General features: G+C 44.4%; 1 protein-coding gene across 1 annotated transcript in view; it reads right to left on the bottom strand.

Moving 5' to 3' along the window:
* Window positions 1-14769: 14769 nt before the first annotated feature.
* The window catches only part of LOC126183357 (importin-9), a 148799-nt gene continuing 141083 nt past the window's right edge, over window positions 14770-22485 (bottom strand). The window contains exons 17-19 of the mRNA XM_049925268.1: window positions 21093-21345; window positions 18209-18299; window positions 14770-17915 (exon numbers count right to left, since the gene is read on the bottom strand). Of these exons, the coding sequence (XP_049781225.1) occupies window positions 17731-17915; window positions 18209-18299; window positions 21093-21345 (529 nt within the window). The 3' untranslated portion in view covers window positions 14770-17730. The remainder of the gene's footprint in view (window positions 17916-18208; window positions 18300-21092; window positions 21346-22485) is intronic.

Below are 22485 nucleotides of genomic sequence, written 5' to 3'. Positions count from 1 at the left end.
GAGGAATCACATGGGATCTTTGAAATGGGTGGCTGAGAGCCATGGTAGAGACACCTTGCTCTCTCAGCTACTGACTTCGGAACTGCTAACATGTTTCTCTCCTGCTCTCCTACATTCCACTTCAAACAGAGAGAGACTTTTATAGGTGCACCGTCTGTATCCCTTTATGATGAATAAATACTGTATAGGATTTTCATCTGAGTTTTGTTGTCTCATTTGGAAATACAACTGCCCTGGATGCCCACCTGCTTGCTAGTCCATGTTCCTGCCTGAACAGTGTTTTAAATGTCCCTGGTCTGCTGCAATATGTGTGTGAAATCGCTGATGCAAGGAATAGTGAGAGTATTAAGAGAATCCTCCAATATCATTGCAAATACTGCAACAATGCAATTTTTAATAGCTTTCTGTCATCGTAATTTGAATTTACCTCGAGAGAGAGAGAGAGAGAGAGAGAGAGAGAGAGAGAGAGAGAGAGAGAGAGAGAAAGAGAAAGAGCCAGTGGGTGTCAATTTAGCCCAGCCTGTCAACGATAATGCCTTCACATCCCTCAGCTCAACATGCTCACCAGCAGATAATACCTTCACACTCCATCCAGTGACCACGAAAGAATTGAGCAGATTTTCTAGCCACAAGCAAGTAACAAGCCAGGCAACCATCATGTCAGTACCATTTCTGTTTATTTCCGGTAGTACTTTCCAAAGCAGGGCTGGTAGAACTTTGGTAGGAAATTGTGCATATTCTTTACCTGTTAATGTTTCTTCAAAGTAGTAAGAGCCGATCATGTTGTTCAAACAATCCTGCACCAAACATTCACACTCTACTGCCTCTGATGTTCAATTCACCCTGGGCAATATGGATCCTCACAGACTGAATAACACACACTAACATTCAAAGAATGCAAAGTCCAAGAGGGGACAGGTAAGTGTGGAGGACAGGGAATAGCGGCGGTTGAGGACAGGGAGGGTTATGGCAATGCAGCATATGTTGCAGGGAGAGTTCCTACCTGTGCAATTCAGAAGAGCTGGTGTAGGTATGTAGACTCCAAATGGTTCAAACTGAAGCATCAAACGAAGTGGAGCACATTGTGTTTTGCAGCATGTTCAGCAACTGTCTCTTCACTTCAGTTTGGCAGTATCTATTCATGTGGGCAGACAGCTTGTTACTTGTCATACCCATGTAGAAATTAGCACAGTGGTTGCAGTTTAGTTGTAGATCACACGGATGGCCGGCTGGATCAATGGGATCAAAGGGTTCTTAATCCTTTGCTGTCAAGCTGAGCTTAGCCTCTTGAGAGGAAGTAAACAGAAGGCAGATCCCAATGGACTTGACTGTATCCAAGAATCGTGAAAACCAGGAGATAGAAGCATGTAAAAGAGAGAGTGTGGTAAAAAGGGTGAATGGGGGAGAGTTGCCTCACCCTGGAGGCAGCTGGACATCTCTGGGACACATTATGCGACTGGAGAGACACCCTCTACTTATGACCAATACATCCACATTCTCCATTACCGTAAGGAAACTAACTACACAGACAACATGAAATCTCAGAAAAGAGGACAATGACAAGTCTGTCAACCAACGATAACTGTAAAAGAACAAGAAGAATTAAAAAGGTGGCAAGGGTAGGAGCTAGGCCAGACACTAAGCATGGGCACCCATGGGCCCCACAGGTTGGGCAGGCGATGTATCACCTCACCAATCCCTCAATTGGTTGACAAAACCAATGTGCCCTGCTGCTGAGAGAAATAGAAACCATCTTCACAGATAAAACATAAAACCAGATCATCAACTTTGATATCGTGTCAACAGGTTTATGGTTCACTATCAGGTGCCCAAATAATGGCAGTCCAGTAGAAAGTGGGCTACCATCAGAATGGTACCGCGCTCACAGTGAGGTAGACTCTCACATAGAATGTGACCATGGTACAGCCAACTGTGGCCAATGCGAAGTTGACAGAAAGGTAGATTCCCTGCAACTTGCATGAAGGGAAGACTGCTACATGGTCATGGTTCCCTTTACTGCTAGCAGTTTGTTCAGGAAAACCAGAGCATACAAAAATCCATGTTCAAAGCCTCCAACAATTGACAGCGTGAAGGGTACCAAAGGTCTGGTTCTGGTACTTCCATCTCTAAAGTTGCAATTCTTGGATCCCAACATGATCTGGGGTCCAAAGATGACTAACCATCCAGAAGATCCTGGATGGTCACAACTAATGGGTGTAAGAGCTACTTTCCAGTGCAAAAAACGTAACTGAAAGGTCAAGCAAAGGCCACCAGTTCTGCAGTGAATACACTGCATACATCTGGCAGGGAGTGTAGTTCATTGCACCTTGAATCTTTTTTTTTTTTTGTTATGGTTTTAGGGCGCAAAACTGCTAGGGTCATTAACACCCGGTCTATGACTTAGGAAACAGTAAAAAAACGAAAAAGGAAACTAGCAGCAATGGGAACAAAAGTCATAAAATTGGAGAAACAAAGCAGAAGGAAGGCTTAAAAATTCACTACAGAAGGGGGTTGGTTGTCCCAAAAAAAACTTCAAATAACTGACGACATTTCACTGGCACGAATGAACTCTAGAACGCGATCGAACGATCGCGTGTCAACTGCTAAAATTGACGATATATCAGGCGACAGCTGTAGACGGGCGCGTAATGGAGTAAAATAGGGGCACTCAATTAAAAGGTGTCTTACCGTCCACAACTGAGAGCAGTGGGGACAGAGTGGGGGAGGATCGCCGCTTAAAAGATGTCTATGGCTAAAAAGACAGTACCCTATCCGGAGTCTAGTTAAAATTACCTCCTCCCGACGACACGTTCGGGAGGAAGAGGTCCAAGTACAAGGAAGAGTTTTCACGTCCCGCAATTTATTTTGGGGAAGTGTCGACCAGTGCGCGTGCCATAAATGAACAACACGACGACATAAAACGCGCCGTAGATCGGCGACGGGAATCGATGGAATAGCTGGCCGAAGAAGAGAGACTGCAGCCTTGGCTGCAATATCGGCCGCCTCATTTCCGCAGATACCAACGTGTCCCGGGAGCCAGAGGAATGCCACCGAGACGCCCCCCAGGTGGAGCAAGCGCAGACAGTCCTAAATCTGGTGGACCAGAGGGTGAACAGGGTAAAGAGCTTGGAGACTGAGGAGAGAGCTGAGAGAATCGGAGCAGATAACGTACTGTATCCGCTGATGGCGGCGGATGTAGTGGACAGCCCGGAGAACAGCATTCAGCTCCGCAGTATAGACCGAACACTGGTCGGGAAGCCGAAAGTGATTTGGGGTGTCGCCAACAACATAGGCACTCCCTACACCTAACAGTGTTTTCGAGCCATCGGTGTAAATAAATGTGGCTTCCGTCATTTGTGCACATAGAGCAGCAAATGCCCGACAATAAACAAGTGAAGGGGTACCATCCTTGGGAAATCGACAAAGGTCACAGAGCAGGTAGATCCGGGGACGGAGCCAAGGCGGTGCTGTACCCCAAGTTGTCAAGAAGGTTGTAGGAAAGCGGAAGGAAAGAGAATGGAGCAGTCGACGGAAGCGGACTCCCGGTGGTAGTAGGGAGGAGGAGCGGCCTGCATACCCTACATCAAAGGAGGCGTCGAAAAATATGTCATGGGCTGGATTAGCAGGCATGGAAGACAGATGGCTGGCATAACGGCTCAGAAGGACTGCTCGCCGATTTGACAGCGGAGGTTCAGCAGTCTCAGCATAAAGGCTTTCCACAGGGCTGGTGTAAAAAGCTCCAGACACTAAACGTAATCCACGGTGGTGGATAGAGTCGAGACGTCGAAGAATAGACGGCCGAGCAGAGGAGTAGACTATGCTTCCATAGTCCAATTTCGAGCTCACTAAGGCGCGATAGAGGCGGAGAAGGACCACTCGGTCCGCTCCCGAGGACGTACCATTCAGGACACGGAGGGTGTTGAGGGATCGCAGACAGCGAGCCGAAAGATACGAAATGTGGGAGGACCAGCATAGTTTTTTGTCAAACATGAGACCCAAGAATTTAGCGACGTCCGAAAATGGAAGGTTGACAGGTCCTAGATGTAAGGAGGGTGGAAGAAACTCCTTACGTCGCCAAAAATTAACACAAACGGTCTTACTGGAAGAAAAACGGAAGCCGGTTTCGATGCTCCAAGAGTGGAGGCGATCGAGACATCCTTGAAGACGTCGTTCAAGAAAGTTGGTCCGTTGAGAGCTGTAGTAGATCGCAAAATCGTCCACAAAGAGGGAGCCCGAGACATCAGGAAGGAGACAATCCATAATTGGATTGATGGCAATGGCAAACAGTACAACACTCAGCACGGAGCCCTGGGGTACCCCGTTTTCTTGGGAGAAAGTACGGGAGAGAGTAGTGTTCACCCGCACCCTAAATGTGCGCTCTGCCATAAATTCGTGAAGAAAAAGGGGCAGCCGACCTCGAAAGCCCTAAGAGAACAGTGTGCGGAGGATACCTGTCCTCCAACAGGTATCGTATGCACTCTCCAGATCAAATATATTGCTACTGTTTGGCTTTTCCGGAGAAAATTATTCATGATATAAGTGGAGACAGCAACAAGATGGTCAACGGCAGAACGATGCTTTCGGAATCCGCATTGGGCAGGTGTTAAAAGACTGCGGGACTCCAGCCACCACGCTAGACGGTAATTCACCATACGCTCCAAAACTTTACAGACACTACTCGTGAGAGAAAAGGGGCGATAGCTAGAGGGGAGATTTTTTTATTGTTTTTGGTTTTAGGGCGTAAAACTTCTATGGTCATTAGCGCCCAGCCCATGACTTAAGACAGTAAAAAACCGAAATTGAAAACCAGCAGCAATGGGAACAAAGTCATAAAATTGGAGAAACTAAAAATAGAAGAAATGCTTAAAAATCCACTACAGAAAGGGGGTGGTTGTCCCCAAAAAAAGCTTCAAATGACTGACGTCATTTCACTGTCACTAATAAACTGGAGAACGCGGTGGGCTGAGCGCGTGTCATCTGCTAAAAATCAATGATAGATCAGGCGATGGCTGTAGACGGGAGCGTAACGGATTAAAATAGGGGCATTCAATTAAAAGGTGTCTTACCGTCCACAGCTGAAAGCAGTGGGGACAGAGTGGGGGAGGATCGCCGCTTAAAAGATGTCGATGGCTAAAAAGACAGTGCCCTATCCGGAGTCTAGCTAAAATTACCTCCTCCCGCCGACGCGTTCGGGAGGAAGAGGTCCAAGCGCAAGGAAGGGCTTTCACTTCCCGCAATTTATTACGGGAAAGTGTTGACCAATGCGCATGCCATAAATGAGCAACTTTGCGACATAAACCGCTCTGTAGATCGGTGAAGGGAAGCGACTGAATAGCTGGCCGAGGAAGAGAGACTGCAGCCTTGGCCGCTATATCGGCCGCCTCATTCCCACAGATACCAGCGTGTCCCGGGAGCCAGAGGAACGCCACCGAGACGCCCCCCAGGTGGAGCAAGCGCAGACAGTTCTGAATCCGGTGGACCAGAGGGTGCACAGGATAAAGAGCTTGGAGACTGAGGAGAGAGCTGAGAGAATCTGAGCAGATAACGTACTGTATCCGCTGATGGCGGCGGATGTAGTGGACAGCCCGGAGAACAGTGTAAAGCTCCGCAGTATAAACCGAACACTGGTCGGGAAGCCGAAAGCGATTTGGGGTGTCGCCAACAATATAGGCACTCCCTACACCTAACGATGTTTTCAAGCCGTCAGTGTAAATAAATGTGGCGTCCGTCTTTTGTGCACATAGAGCAGCAAATGCCCGACGATAAACAAGTGTAGGGGTACCATTCTTGGGAAATTGACAAAGGTCACGGAGCAGGCAGATCCAGGGACAGAGCCAAGGCGGTGCTGTACCCCAAGTTGTCAAGAATGTTTTACGAAAGCGGAAGGAAAGAGAATGGAGCAGTTGACGGAAGCGGACTCCCGGGGGTAGTAGGGAGGAGGAGCGGCCTGCATACCCTCCATCAAAGGAGGCGTCGAAAAAAAGGTCATGGGCTGGATTAGCAGGCATGCAAGACAGATGGCTAGCATAACGACTCAGGAGGACTGCTTGCCGATTGGACAGCGGAGGTTCAGCAGTCTCAGCATAAAGGCTTTCCACAGGGCTAGTGTAAAAAGCTCCAGACACTAAACATAATCCATGGTGGTGGATAGAGTCGAGACGCCGAAGAATAGACGGCCGAGCAGAGGAGTAGACTATGCTTCCATAATCCAATTTCGAGCGCACTAAGGCGCGATAGAGGCGGAGAAGGACCACTCGGTCCGCTCCCCAGGAGGTACCATTCAGGACACTGAGGGTGTTAAGCGATCGCAGACAGCGAGCCGAAAGATAGGAAACGTGGGAGGACCAGCACAGTTTTCTGTCAAACATAAGACCCAAGAATTTAGCGACGTCTGAAAACGGAAGGTTGACAGGACTTAGATGTAAGGAGGGCGGAAGAAACTCCTTACGTCGCCAAAAATTGACACAAACGGTCTTACTGGGTGAGAAACGGAAGCCGGTTTCGATGCTCCACGAGTGGAGGCGATCGAGACATCCTTGAAGACGTCGTTCAAGAAGGCTGGTCCGTTGAGAGCTGTAGTAGATCGCAAAATCGTCCACAAAGAGGGAGCCCGAGACATCAGGAAGGAGACAATCCATAATTGGATTTATGGCGATGGCAAACAGTACAACACTCAGCACGGATCCCTGGGGTACCCTGTTTTCTTGGGAGAAAGTACAGGAGAGAGTAGTGTTCACCCGCACCCTAAAAGTGCGCTCTGCCATAAATTCGCGAAGAAAAAGGGGCAGCCGGCCTCGAAAGCCCCAAGAGAACACTGTGCAGAGGATGCCTGTCCTCCAACAGGTATCGTATGCTCTCTCCAGATCAAAAAATATTGCTACCGTTTGGCGTTTCCGGAGAAAATTGTTCATGATATAAGTGGAGAGAGCAACAAGATGGTCAACTGCAGAACGATGCTTCCGAAATCCGCATTGGGCTGGTGTTAAAAGACTGCGGGATTCCAGCCACCAAGCTAAACGGTAATTCACCATACGCTCCAAAACCTTACAGACACTACTCGTGAGAGAAATGGGGCGATAGCTAGAGGGGAGATGTTTGTCCTTTCCAGGTTTCGGAACGGGAACGACAACAGCTTCCCGCCACCGTCTGGGAAAGGTACTGTCGGTCCAAATTCGATTATAAAGGCGAAGGAGGTAACGCAGACTATGGGTTGATAAATGCAGCAACATTTGGACATGGATACCATCCGGTCCTGGGGCGGAGGAGCGAGAAGAAGAGAGGGCATGTTGGAGTTCCCGCATGGAGAAAACAGTATTTTAGCTTTCGTGATTTTGAGAGGAGAAAGCAAGATGTCGCACTTCCGCTGCACGTTTCTTCGGGAGAAACGCTGGCGGGTAATTGGAAGAGCTCGAAATCTCAGCAAAGTGCTGACCCAACGAGATAGAAATTGCGACGGGGTCCACTATGGTATCATGCGCGATAGTGAGCCCAGAGACCGGGGAGAAACTAGGCGCGCCTGAGAACCGTCGAAGCCGACTCCAAACTTCCGAGGAGGGAGTGAAGGTGTTAAATGAGCTAATAAAGAATTTCCAGCTTGCCTTCTTGCTATCGCGGATGACGCGACGGCATCGCGCACGGAGTAGGATGGTGACGGAAAATGCGAAGAGCACGTCGCCGCTCACGTATTGCGTCACGGCATGCCTCGTTCCACCAAGGAACTGGGGGGCGCCGGGGCAATTCGGAGGTGCGTGGTATTGAACGTTCCGCAGCTGTAAGAATAACGTCGGTAATATGTGTGACCTCATCGTCGACGCTGGGAAAGGGACGATCATCGAATGTCGCTAGAGACGAAAAAAGTGTCCAATCGGCTTGGGCAAATTTCCAGCGTCGCGAGTGCATATATGGCAGTGGAGGCTGCAGTCTAAGGACACATGGAAAGTGGTCACTCGAGTGTGTATCATCAAGGGCGAACGATTCGAAGCGCCGAGCCAGCGGAACAGTACCAACCGCAAGGTCCAAATGAGATAAATGTGTCGTGGAGGCAGACAAAAATGTAGGGACCCCAGTGTTGAGGCAAACTAGATCCGCTTGGTGGAAGACGTTTAGCAATAGTGAGCCACGTGGACAAGGATGTGGAGATCCCCGAAGCGGGTGGTGGGCATTGATGTCCCCAACCAGCAAATAGGGGGGTGGAAGCTGACCAAGAGGATGAAGGAGATCAGCTCGTGCCATTGGTGTGGACGATGGAATGTATACAGTACAAAGAGAGAACGTGTATCCGGAAAGGGAAAGACGGACGGCGACAGCTTGGAAGGAAGTGTTTAAGGGGATTGGGTGATAATGGAGAGTATCATGGAGAAGAATCATGAGTCCTCCATGGGCTGGAGTGCCTGCAACAGAGGGGAGATCATATCGGACGGACTGAAAATGAGGGAGAACAAAGCGGTCATGGGGACGCAGCTTTGTTTCCTGAAGACAGAAGATGACCGGCGAGTAGGATCGTAAGAGGATCGACAATTCATCCCTATTGGCTCGAATGCCGTGGATATTCCAGTGGATAATGGACATGGGGTGAACAGAAAATGGAGGAATGTGACCGAAGTTGCTGTCAACTCAAAGACTGCTCGGAGCTAGCGACCGACAGCATGGAATGGCATTCAGCCTAAGGCAGAAGATCCTGATCCATAGGTTGGTCAGGAGCAGCTCCTGCCACCAGCGATCGGCCGGTTGACCGGCCACCAGCAGTGCGCCTCGGCGACACAGAAGACGGCCGAGGGCGATTTCCGCCAGGTGGTGCTGTAGATGGGACACGCCTTGGCAGAGAAGGAGAGGAACTGGGTTTCTTTTGAGCTTTCTTAGAAGTATGATGTTTAGATGAAGGAGGAACTGATGGTTGGGAAGTTGCGGTACGTAAAAACTCTTCACGAGTATGCTCTTTTTTGGAAGGCTTGGTGTCTGACTTTTGGGCTCGAGATTTAGCAGAACCCGATGAAGGGTGAGCCATAGAGTGGGCAGGCGAAAGTGGTGAGGTTGAACGGGCGATCTTTGCGCTGGCCGATCTGACGACCGTGGTACTAAAGGTGAGGTCGCAAGTCTGCGTGGCCGCCTCCTTTGTTGGCCGAGGAGAAGCAAGGACAGTGCTGTATTTTCCTGTCTGGGGCACGGTGGGCTGTCGACTGGCGAATAATTTTCGAGCACCAAAGGTCGACACCTTTTCCTTCGCTCTTCTTTCCTGGATGAGCTTTTCGTCCTTAAAAACGGGGCAATCTCGAGAGGAAGCAGCGTGGTCACCCATACAGTTGATGCAGCGAGGGGATGGAGGTGGACAAGCACCCTCATGGGCATCCTTGCCACACGTAACACATTTGGCCGGATTGGAACAGGACTGGCTGGTGTGATTGAACTGCTGACACCGATAGCAACGCGTAGGGTTTGGGACATAAGGGCGAACGGAAATTATCTCATAACCTGCTTTGATTTTCGATGGGAGTTGAACTTTGTCAAATGTCAAGAAGACAGTGCGGGTTGGAATGATGTTCGTGTCAACCCTTTTCATAACTCTATGAACAGCCGTTACGCCCTCGTCAGACAGGTAGTGCTGAATTTCTTCGTCAGATAATCCATCGAGGGAGCGTGTATAAACGACTCCATGCGAGGAATTTAAAGTGCAGTGCGCTTCAACCCGGACAGGGAAGGTGTGGAGCAGTGAAGCACGCAGCAATTTTTGTGCCTGGAGGGCACTGACTGTTTATAACAACAAGGTGCCATTCCGTAATCTGGAACAAGACTTTACAGGACCTGCAATTGCGTCAACACCTTTCTGAATAATGAAAGGGTTGACCGTGGAGAAGTCGTGACCTTCGTCAGACCGAGAAACAACAAGGAACTGTGGCAACGATGGAAGAACCATCTGTGGCTGAGACTCAGTATACTTACGCTTGTGAGCAGACATAGTGGAAGGTGAGGAAACGATTGCGGAAGAACCCCCCATGATTACCGGCGTCTCCGATGGCGCGCTCCTCCCTTGTGGGGGCCCTCTCTGAGGGCACTCCCGCCTTAGGTGATTGTTCACACCTCAGGTCACACCTCCCGACAAACTGACGGAGGGACCAATCGGCACTTTCGGAAGGTATCAGCTCGGGTAATCACCCCTCCCTGGGCCTGGCCGTTACCAGGGGGTACGTACGTGTCCTACCTGTCTACCCGGGGCGGGGAATTACGCGTTACCCCGTCACCAGCTACGCACAAAAATGCATGGGTCGGCCTTCAGACACGCACAGGGAGGAAGAAAGAGAAAGGAAAGGAAAGAGAAGAAGTCTCAAACGCCGCAGTGGAGAAAAGGGTAAAGAGAAGAGGTAAGGAAAAGAGAAGGACAAAGGAAGGAAGAAGACATACAAGCAAAGAAGGCGAAGAATGCGTTACATTTTCGAGCGTCCGTCTCCGGACGTAGGCACAAACCATACTCCCAGATGGGGAGAAAGGGAAGGAAAGAGCCAGAGGTGAGGGGAGGAGGGGCGAAGATAGGGGATGGGGGAGGATGCGGAAAGGGAAGGTATGCAGCCCAGAAAGGAAGGAAGGCCACATTAGCTCGGGGTCCCGTGCTCGCTACGCACGTATCCACGAAACAGTTGTGGACCCCCTGGGGGGCACCTTGAATCTGTGTGGGCAAAACCAGTTCATCTGTTGACTGTACAGCTGTCAATGTGTAACACTTCTGAACCTGGAAATGCATAAAGGAGGTAGAGACAGATCCAAGGGCAGAGTACACACCATGCTGACATACAAGATTGCTCTCTGACGAAAAGTGACAATGGGGGAAATGCTTCAGAGCAGAGAGAATGTATGCGGACTGTGAGAGTGAGAGTCCAGTCCTGTGCCTCTATTGTGGGAGGTGCATCTCCTTATCAGGAAACTTACACAGTAGTTTGGATCCTCAGGGGAGCAGTGAATGCGTATTACATGGTTGAGGAGCATTTGTTGGCACCTGACTTGTAGTGGGGTTCTAGCCTCCATGCGTAGGCTGTTCACAAGGCTCGACCAAAAGCCTCCCTGTCGCCTGTCAGACCCCACAGTGATGTATCAAGCCCAGCATCTACAATGCTGAAGGAATGCCGAGCCATGTACCAGGCTCCAGATCAGAACTTTGTAAAGTCACAAGTGTAGATCAGTCTGCACCCCTAGCTAGTGTCACTAAGGTAGTGTGACCAGCATGTTCACTTAAGCTGGCACTGATGGGGAAGCCATGTCAATTGAGCATTGAAGACCAGCCCCAAAAAGGGCTAACACCCTGCCACATTGAGCAATTGATCATTGAGGTAGAGCTCAGATTGCTGATGGATAGTACAACCTTGACAGAAGCATGTCTTGGTGGCTGAAAACCAGAAGCAATGGGTGAGAGCCCAAGACTAGGCCTTTTGTATGGCATCCTGTCTTAGGCATTCAGAAACACACTCCAGGACCAATAGTAAATGCAAAAATAGTCAGCATACCTGTAGAGTGACACTGTAGACCCCACAGCTGCAACTAGACCATTGATAACCACTAGAGAAAGATGGACAGTCAGTACTGAGCATTGTAGGACTCCAATATCCTGTATCTGGGGATACTCCAGGAAGTAACAACTTGAAGATGGAAAGTACAGTGTGACAATAAGTTCAGGGCAGAAATCAGGAGTGGCCCCCCAGAAACCCCCACCCGTATAGGGTAATGAAAGTGTGATGATACCATGTGGCATCTTGCAAGTGGTAGAAGACAGAAATAAAACAATATAAGGCGAAAAGTGATGAAATGGCAAACCAAACAGTCAGCAGTAGAGTGAGGCTGGTAGAAACTGTCCTTGGACTGAGCAAAAGACTCCAAGACTCAAGGTACAAACCAAACTGCCAGCTCACTATACATTCGAGCAACTTACATTTAACATTAATGAGACTAATTGGGTGATAGCTGTTCACCTCTAGGGCGTGTTTACCCTATTTCAGTACCAGGATGATCTCTCACCTTCTCGCCATTAAGATGAGAGCTCATCCTCACTTCAGATACAGTTAAAAATGACAAGGATATGACATGGGAAATCCATCTATAGGTGTTTGAGCATTCGTTTGTGGATGTAATCAGACATGGGAGACGTGTTACGGTAAAGGACTAGGAGAACGACTATTTCCGTCACTGCAGGGGGCATTATACATATTAGGTAGCATGTAGTGAAAGGTACATGAATTAGCTCCACCTGTATAGGAGGACAGTATAAAGGCTGACGACACTCAGGCACGGAGGCTCAAGCAAAATGTTTGGAGAGGATTTGGGTCAGTGCAGACACCACCATTCAGGGAGTCACCATGTGCTGAGGGTGTCAGCAGAGGAAAAGGTATGCTAGTCAGCAATGTTGAGAGCTCATATGGGTGAACACCCAGCCAAGTGATACTGAGGGAGGATAGGACAATCTGAAAATGATCACTGTCACACAGGTCATCATGGACTTTCCAACACACAGATAGAAGACCTGGGCTGCAAAGGGAAAGATAAATGAATCAATAAGAGCTCTGTGCCACAATGAAGTACGTAAAAATGAGGAAGGGTGCAGGGGAGTTTAAAAATCATTGCAGACAATGCATCCTGAGGCACTTCACTACCTGCAGGTAGACACACATTACAGGCGGTAAAATCCACAAAATGTGCCAGCCTCCAAAGCCATATCAAGTGACGTGTTCACAGGAGGCGAAGTCCAGAGCATACATGCAAAAACTGAGTGTCATAGTCAGCTAGATTCTTAAAATAGCCCCAACAGCTGTGGAGGATAGTGGTTCACAATGCTGGAAACCAGTCATTACAGTAGCTGAACATGCAGGGGCTGGTGATACGGGGACAATGGAACCTCTGTCTTTGAATTCGTCTTTTGTCCCTCTTCGACGATTTCTATGTATGCAAGGGCTTCTCCACCCTAGTTTCAGTGACAAAGGAGGAACACGAAGCTCTACGACCAGCAACCTATGGCTCATTCCACCACTGACTTTTAAAGATCAACAGAATCCTAGGAGGGGAGCATTCCAATGGAACCCTTCCTGATAATATGAGCACTGATGGGAGGCTGAACATATGGTTTCAGGTCTCACTGATACAGCCAGCATCACAGGGTAAGATTTGCTTTCAAAGGCCAAGATGAAGGCCCCAGTATCAACCCTATTACCATTTGGTCCCTGCTGGACTTGGATGAAATTCACACCCCTTCACTTCAAATTTGCACATAACTTGTCGTCAGTCTGTAAGAGGTGGTTGTATGGCAGACAATACCTTTACCATACTGAGGCTGTTACGGGGGTGACAGCTACAAGAGTGTCACCCAGACAGGCAAGCAGTACCCGTGACTGAGCGGGGATGCTTTACTAATCAGAATGGAGCCACTTTTGCTTTGAAATTGCTGCTACTTCCCAAATCTCTCCTTCAGGTGTTCAACAAAGAAAATATGCTTTGTGATCAAAAAGCAATCCGAGTCATTTCTAGAGCAAACTAAGTATTGTGGGGAGTACTTCTCCCTTGCCCCTTAATCTTATGTTCTGTCCACAGCATAGCCAGGGAAGGAAACATGGGAGAGGGGTGGGGATCGTATCTCTCCACAGGCACCAATACTGTGATCCCTGTGGGGTCATGGCGCTACCACTGCACAGGTACTTGAGGAACCTAGAAGTTAAGAGCAAATAAATATGAAGTTTAAGGGTTGCCAGTGACAGTGTGTCACTGAGAGCAAAAGATTTGGAATACTAGTTTAATGGAATGGACAGTGTTTCAAAAAAGTTGTCCACAAAACTAAAACACAGATAAATATACTCAATGCAGAGGGAAAAATATGAAATAAAAAACTGTAGAATAAATGAGAATGACCAGAGAGAATGGATAATGAAATTTTGTTGAAACATTTGTAAGGGCATGTGAAAGAGAAATTATGAATAAACCAATGAAAGAAATACATTTAAATTTCAATACAAGGGGGTAACATTTGTTAACTGCATACCATATTTACAATTCAGGTTACAATCCATTGCCCAGAGTGATGACCATTTGCATCCATGACAGCCTGGAGCTGCAGTAGAGACACCATTTCACAGCTCTTTTCAAACGGTGAACCATGGGGTTGTTCAGCTGGAGTGACACCGCTTGTGCACTCCTTGAAGATTGCACATTGCATCCAGCATTCTCAGCCCTGGCAATAGTAACGTGAACAATCTGTAATGCAATTGGCAGGTACAGAAGTGAACTGTGGCTGCGAACTACTTTCTGATTGTGTGTGCGAGGCACCGATTTTAATTCTCTGTCTTATAGTTTTGTTTGTATAGTTAACGTAGGAGCATGTCCAACAGCCAAACTTCATTTGCACTCTGCTACTACAAATTTGTGTGACTTCTGTTCAAATCATCAGCCTCTTACATCCGTACACCCATTAATAGCTTATGTCGAGTTTTCTATTTTGCACTTACCAGACTTCATGGGTTTATTATGCACAGTAGTTCTGTTTCAGAACATTAGCATAAACCATGAACTTCATACAAAAATTCTCACACCCCCATTAGGGATAAAGAGCTGAGAATGTCTTGCCAAAAACCACCGTTGAATACTAATTAACAAGCATTGGTGGAAATGGAATACAAGTCAAATTACTCTTCAGAATATGTTTTATTAATCTGCACATGAATATTAACACACGTGTTGTACCTATGCAAAATAGTTATGGAAATTAATATAGGAGAGGGTCTAAATATGAATGAAAAATGTCAGCTCTTTAAAAAGTTAATAAACTTTATTTTACTTTATGAAACTGAATATTAAAGCAAGACATAAGTGAATATAGTCTTTTAAAGTCACTGTATTACATATATGTGTGTATATATATATGTATATATATATATTCTAAAAAAATATTTGTTAAATCTCTTATAAACTGCTCTGGCTTTTCGATGACTCACATTTTCCTATAGACTAAATTATTCTTCGATTTACTCTCACAAAAATCTGATTACAATATATAATATGTCTGCATTATCATTTTTAAACACTTAACAGATTGCAAAGAGATTTCTTCATTAGAAGGCTTCAGGAACTTAACAAAAATTCAACCAGTATTCTGATAAATATAAAGGACACTGTGCCCTAATTCCTTCTCTGAAGGATTTTTTTTTTACATACCAGTATACCATTTAAAGTAAGTTTTAAGTATTGCTTTTCTTGGCTGCACATCAAACATAGTTAATGGTCTGACAACAGAAATGTGTAATACCATAAATCTGAAGTCAACTAATCTAATATCACATCAGATTACACCTCTTTATTAAATGGTCATGAAAGTAATAGAACCACAATGATAAATTATTCTTAAGTTCTCTACAAAGTGGGCCAAGAATGGTACAACAGTTACATTATAACCCTGAAGTCTGGTTTTCAAATGATATTTGGCCGTAGCACTTGGTTCAAAAGTTTAACGATCCTCTTCCTAACTCAAAAATATTAGAAACATTGAGCAAACCATGTAAAAAATATCAGGTAGTGCTCAAAAGTATTGAGAATTATTTTATTGCAAAACCAAATTGGACGAGTCTTTCCTCTCTATCACGGACTTTGCTTTTTGCTATTTCCCTGTATTTGTCAGATTGAAAATAAAAGAGGTAAGGGCACATTTATAGTCAAATTATGAGCCATCAGTTGAGACACATGAAAAGCAAATAGTGTCATCGTGTTTGCTCAATACTGCTTTGCCCGAGGCCCACGAACTTAGTGACGTCCAGCAGCAAGGGCATAATCAGTATCTTTACTAGGTTTGAACATGACAGCACTTAGGCACAGTCTTATTCAGTGTAGAATGCCCTTGCCTTCCTCTGACCTTTTAACCAACTCACCCAGCCAGTTGTGGGGAGGTAGGAAGCATTACAAATTCATGGAGCTATGAGCCCCAGTTCAACTGCAACTGACAACTTATTGCCAGATATGAAAGAAGCATTAAATAACAGAAAAAAATTCTAGGATCTAACACCAGACCTTTGGATTTGTAGGCTGGCACTTACAGAACCAAAGAAATGTTTAATTTTATGCAGAAGTTGCCAAATATTTTTAAAAAATCATTTTTCTTTATTTGGTTTATGGTGCACTGCCTAAGACAACAAGTGATACAACCACTCACATTTGATAACGATCGGGAAATGTGTTAATTATTGTAAGCTGCCATGATGATGATCATCATCACCCATCTGGGATGATCTAAAGAAGTCTGAAAAGATGGGAAAACATCAGACCAATCATAGCAGAAATTTATAATAGTAGTCCACATTCAGTCATGCAAAACAAAATGAGGACACGAGATTATTAAGATTAGCACCAAATGTGGCATACAGGAGATGAGATTTTTTTAAAAATTTTTGCTTATTCTGTAACTTTGCACAAGATGACATCCTAATATTGGTTATAAATAGCTTCATTTAAACTTACCTTCAGCATGAGCTGAAGGTTAAATTTTCACCGATTTTCAAACTAACATTAGTAAACTTCAGATTGTACAATTTTATGTCATTCCACTATTGCATTTGTTAAAGCTTACTACCTCTTACAATTTACGGATTGTAAACATTCAGCATCAAAAAGAGGCTGTTCTGATACCACACAAAATGGTCACCCTAAAATCTGGTACCACTTTAATTGCATATAAAAGCAAATCCTGAAAACCAACCATAGGATTACATTTCCTGTAACGTTTCAGATGTTGCAAACCAAAGGGAGATTATACAGTAAGATTAAGAGGCTCTAACGAACATACTGTTTAACTGCTTACTGCATGGTACATTAATTCACTAATTGTAATGATTTCATACACATGATACAAAAAAAGGAAGGAAAGTAATGGCATAAAATTGAGGTAAATTATAAATGCTCAGCATTTATGAACTGGGAAGACAAAACCACTCCCTCCCTCCACTACTTTATTCTGAACTCTTACACATTTAATCTCTCCTTTCTACTTGATTCTATAGACTGGGATAAATTTAGTTCATAAAAACAGAAACAAGCAACACACACACACACACACACACACACACACACACACACACACACACACACACACTTATGTTAAGGTATTGTCAACAATGAAATAATTACACCTAAGAACAGTTACACAAAGTCAATTCAGCCTTGTGTTCAGGAACCACCCCAGTACAGAGATTGAGGCATTTAGAACAACCATACAAAACTAAAGTTGTGATGGTTACATTAACATGTCAAGTGATTGATAACTGCAGCATCTTTCAAGTTGATTTAATACTGTAGTTTTCACATAACAGATGAAAAGGCCTCAATATTATCACTTTTGATGTCAGGACAACACCCTATTCAAGGCACCAGTCCTACACTAGCAATTATTTCTTACTTCAAAGCAGTCTCCATTTAATCCAACATTCAATATGCAGCATTGCTTGCCTTAGACATAATTTACAATTTAAAGAACTCACCAGTGCCTTAACAACCAGCATGCAATCATACAAAAATCCACATTTTCACCTTAACAACAGACAAATACAATTGTCATAAAAACTTATACAAAACACTACTTATACAAATGTTTTACAAAAGATTAAATTCATTTCAAAAATGTTTTCCAATTATGTCAGATAATGCAAGTGACTAGTAATATACTAGCAACTCCGAGGCACTCAATATATGCAAAATAATGCACATTTCTACTGTGATTGTGGTATATTAAGGCGATGTACTGACACTCTTCAGAATTTTTAGCTCATTTTCATTCAGGTGTTGTGAAAATACATGGAAGTACGGTTGATGTCCAAGGGAAATTAAGATGCCTGTGAGATGTCTTGTTAAGTCCACACGATATAGTGGGTCATTCAGTATATCAGGATCATCACAATCTGAATCTTCTGGTCCTGAGAGAAAAATAATAGTATGATCAGAATAGGTTTTTTCTTAAAATTCATCAATGAGTATGCTACTAATCATACAAAAATGGTTATAGGCATATGCTCTTTGTTTAAGGAAATTAACACAGTACAATGGTCATGAGTAAGTTATAAAACCACTACCTTTCTTTTAGATCCAAACCTTAAATTACTGAAGAGAAACCAAGAATTTACATCTTAACATTGAACGTTAACACTTTAGACTCCATCTTAACTTCACACACACACACACACACACACACACACACACACACACGTACCATCCGGAGAAGAATCCTCAAATGATTGAGACTGTTTGTCTTCACTGCCTCCTTGCTCGAATCCACTGTCATCTTCCCATTCTTCATCCGTCTAAAACAGTAATAGTAATAATAATAATAATAATAATAATAATAATAATAATTAAAAAATTAACAGTAGGCAAACTTATTTCTAAACTAAAACTTAGTAGGTGACAGCATGAGAAATGTTCATGTTCCTCTCAAACAAAATTTTACAAAAAGCCATATTGTTGCAATGCTTGGAAATAAAGCTATACACAGTATTAACCTATATAACTTTTACAACTGACTGCAGAAGAGAGGCCACGAAACAAAGAAGAAAATGTGTACCATTATTTATTCTTATTGAACAAAAGATTTGTCAGTACAGTTTGCACTCATACATGAATCTTTCAGCCTTTACAGGTGGATCACTGCATCTTCGCGAGAATAAATAAGTAGTGATCAGTGAAACATTCATGTCAATGGACACTGTATGTAAACATGCATAGATGTATGGATGTGACAGGGTAGCAAGAAAGAACAATAGAGTCTGGTCATGTCCATGGTCCTATGATGTTTGAAGTTGCTGAATTTGGTGGTGTTTTGTGGCGGACTGTTCAATGTGCCTACCAGCAGTGGTTTAACCCACGTGGACACAGAACACATCAAAATTGTGGTTGGAAAAAGATCCTGGCAGGTGCTGGAGACACATTTCACTTCTTGGGAATCAAAATTGCTTCCAAACCCAACTGAAATTGCTGCAGGCGGTGCATGAAAGTTAGCACAAGAACATTGCAATGCAAACTGCATGCAATGAATGTTTGGACTGTTACCATGAAGGCCAATGTTCACACAGGCCCATAAAGGTGTCAATCTTCAATGTGACAGAAATCATAGAACAATAACATTAGCTCACTGGCAGAACATAGTGTCATCTGACAAATCACATTTTTGCCTATATTCAAATGATGCACGTCATCGTGTGCACTGAAGGTGAAGTAGTGATGTTTGGTTTGAGGGGCACTCAACTGCGTGGTCATCAGCACCCGTACAAAGTCCCAATTTTTTCGTAGTCCAATGTAGCCACTTACACTAATGATGATGATGAAATGATGAGGACAACACAAACACCCAATCTCCAGGCAGAGAAAATCCCAACCCAGCCAGGAAATGAACCCAGGACCCCGTGATCCAGAGGTAGCAATGCTAGCCACTAGACCACGAGCTGCGGACTGAAGCTGAAGTGAAGCATTTTATCCTAAATGTGTGCAAGGTCAGGTTCAAGGTGGAGATGGGTCTGAAGTTTTGGGGGAAGTTTTGGGGGAAGTTTTTCTTATTCTAAATTGAGTCCATTCATTGAAATGATCACTAACATGAATGAGCATGTTTGAAAAGCAACACTGGGTCATTTGTCAACATCTGCATGATGAGTAGGCTATTGACACACCTATTTTTCAAGACAACAGCAAAGTTCATTGGGCTCAAAAAACTTTACTTTTATCTGAACACTCCCTCCCCTACCCTACTACATTTTGATATGCCTGCATCATCACCTGATTGTGGCTGGATTGAAGAGTTTTTAGCAAACAGAACACAGCATCATGTTCTCAATGGAGAGACGTCTACAGACAAAGTAACCTCTGGCGTACCACAGGGGAGTGTTATGAGACCATTGCTTTTCACAATATATATAAATGACCTGGTAGATAGTGTCTGATGTTCCATGCGGCTTTTCGCAGATGATGCTGTAGTATACAGAGAAGTTGCAGCATTAGAAAATTGCAGCGAAATGCAGGAAGATCTGCAGCGGATAGGCACTTGGTGCAGGGAGTGGCAACTGACCCTTAATATACACACAAACATAATGTATTGCGAATACATAGAAAGAAGGATCCTTTATTGTATGATTATATGACAGCGGAACACACACTGGTAGCAATTACTTCTGTAAAATATCTGGGAGTATGCATGCGGAACGATTTGAAGTGGAATGATCATATAAAATTAATTGTTGGTAAGGCGGATGCCAGGTTGAGATTCATTGGGAGAGTCCTTAGAAAATGTAGTCCATCAACAAAGGAGGTGGCTTACAAAACACTCGTTCGACCTATACTTGAGTATTGCTCATCAGTGTGGGATCCGTACCAGGTCGGGTTGACAGAGGAGATAGAGAAGATCCAAAGAAGAGCGGCGCGTTTCGTCACAGGGTTACTTGTTAAACATGATAGTGTTACGGAGATGTTTAGCAAACTCAAGTGGCAGACTCTGCAAGAGAGGCGCTCTGCATCGCGGTATAGCTTGCTGTCCACGTTTCGAGAGGGTGCGTTTCTGGATGAGGTATCAAATATATTGCTCCCCCTACTTATACCTCCCGAGGAGATCACGAATGTAAAATTAGAGAGATTCGAGCGCACACGGAGGCTTTCCGGCAGTCGTTCTTCCCACGAACCATACGCGACTGGAACAGGAAAGGGAAGTAATGACAGTGGCACTTAAAGTGCCCTACGCCACACACCGTTGGGTGGCTTGCGGAGTATAAATATAGATGTAGACTAACCACATAGAAAATCTGTAGGTCATGTTGGAACAACAAGTAAAATGCTGACATCAGCATCACCACAGTTTGATGGCACTTTGTGATGAAATCCTCAGCAAATGGTTTAAGCACATACCTGTGCAACCTTCTGGAAACCCTGACTTCCTGTTAGGTTATCAAGTCGAGGGGTGGAATTTCATGGTATTAAATGATACCTGTAATGATTCCTCAAGGGGTGACTAATTTTTTGTCTGGTGCACTTAACATGCTGTTAAGCAATTTTAAAAATTATATACACATTCCTTATTTCTACGTATGTCTTATCAGATAGAAACTTATACGTACCTCGTCATCAATTTCTGTCCTTGCAGCTTTGCTCTCCATTACATTGCTCACTTCATTCAACAAAATCTTAAAAATCTTTACAAGCAATGGTACAGATGTCCATTCGTTGAAATTGTTCTGCGCTTGTGACCTTGTTTTAACACCACCCAAATCATTTTGTACATATATCTGGTCACCTTTCACAATTATAGAGTTAAGCCGATCATCATTGTGGGAAACTCCATATTCCAAGAGTTTGCAAAGGGCTAGTGCACTGCAACATCAAACATGCTTAAAGATTATGGGATCTTTCAAAGTAAATTAAGTGACTGGAATTTTAAATATATTCTTAAATAACAAAATGAGGAAGTTCATCAGGAAGTGCTAGTGAGTATTTTCTAATCCAAATTCTAAGGAGGCAAAATAAATTTGAATATGAATGTCAAATCAGATTCAAAAGGTGAAATAACTACACTGTTGCCAATTATATCCATACGGACCACTTCAATCGTAGAAGATAACTTTTACAGTACAGCGGAGACCATAAAATACAGTCAAACTGCTTGTTGCCCAGAAGGAAACACAAAGGAAATGAATACCAAGGTTATAAACAGTGAAAGTGTGGCTGTGCAACACAAACACATAGTGGGCGATTATGAAATGGTAGTGGGGAAAAGACGTAAATGTGGAGGAGAACAAAGAATAAAGTGGTGGAAACTGAAAGAAGAGGTGTTGCGAGAAAAATTCAAGTAATCACTATTAAGAGATGAAATTACTGGAGGATGTACAGGAGTGGTGGAGTTATAATAGCAATGTAATTACAAAAGCTGGAAAAGATATGCTGGGTGTAACAGGAAAGGGACCACAAGAAGATAAGGAGACATGGTGGTAAAATGAGGAGGTTCAGAAAGTGGTAAAAGTGAAGAAAGATGCAAAAAACCAATGGGACTTAACAGGAAGACAGGAGGATAGGGAAGCCTACAAGACTGCAAAAAAGATGGCAAAAAGAACAGTGGCAAAAGCAAAGGCTGAGGCAATGGAAAGAGCTGGAAATAAGACAGGACAGCAGGCAACTCCTATGGACTGCTAAAGCAAGAGAAGGCAACCAAGGACATAAGCTCAATGAGGCAGATCAATGGTGTATCAGGTGTAGTATTACACGACCATGAGAAAATCCTGAATAGGTGGTGGGAGTACTTTGAAAGTCTATTTAATTAGGAATATAGTATGAGAGAAGTATGAGGATGGAGATATAAATGAGGGAATGACCCAAAGTAGGGAAGAAGTTGAACACGTGATGAAGAAAATGAAAAATGGGAAGGCCCTAAGGGGCATACCAAATCCCAAAAGAAGCATGGAAAAGTCTGGGAGAACAGGGAACTGATATTCTCTGGGGGATGTAATCCAAAAGTTC

The sequence above is a fragment of the Schistocerca cancellata genome, chromosome 4 (assembly GCF_023864275.1).
Source record: "Schistocerca cancellata isolate TAMUIC-IGC-003103 chromosome 4, iqSchCanc2.1, whole genome shotgun sequence".
NCBI classification, from domain to species: Eukaryota; Metazoa; Arthropoda; class Insecta; order Orthoptera; family Acrididae; genus Schistocerca; species Schistocerca cancellata.
Note: the sequence above shows the minus strand (reverse complement) of the source record. Positions and strands in the feature narration are given on the sequence as shown.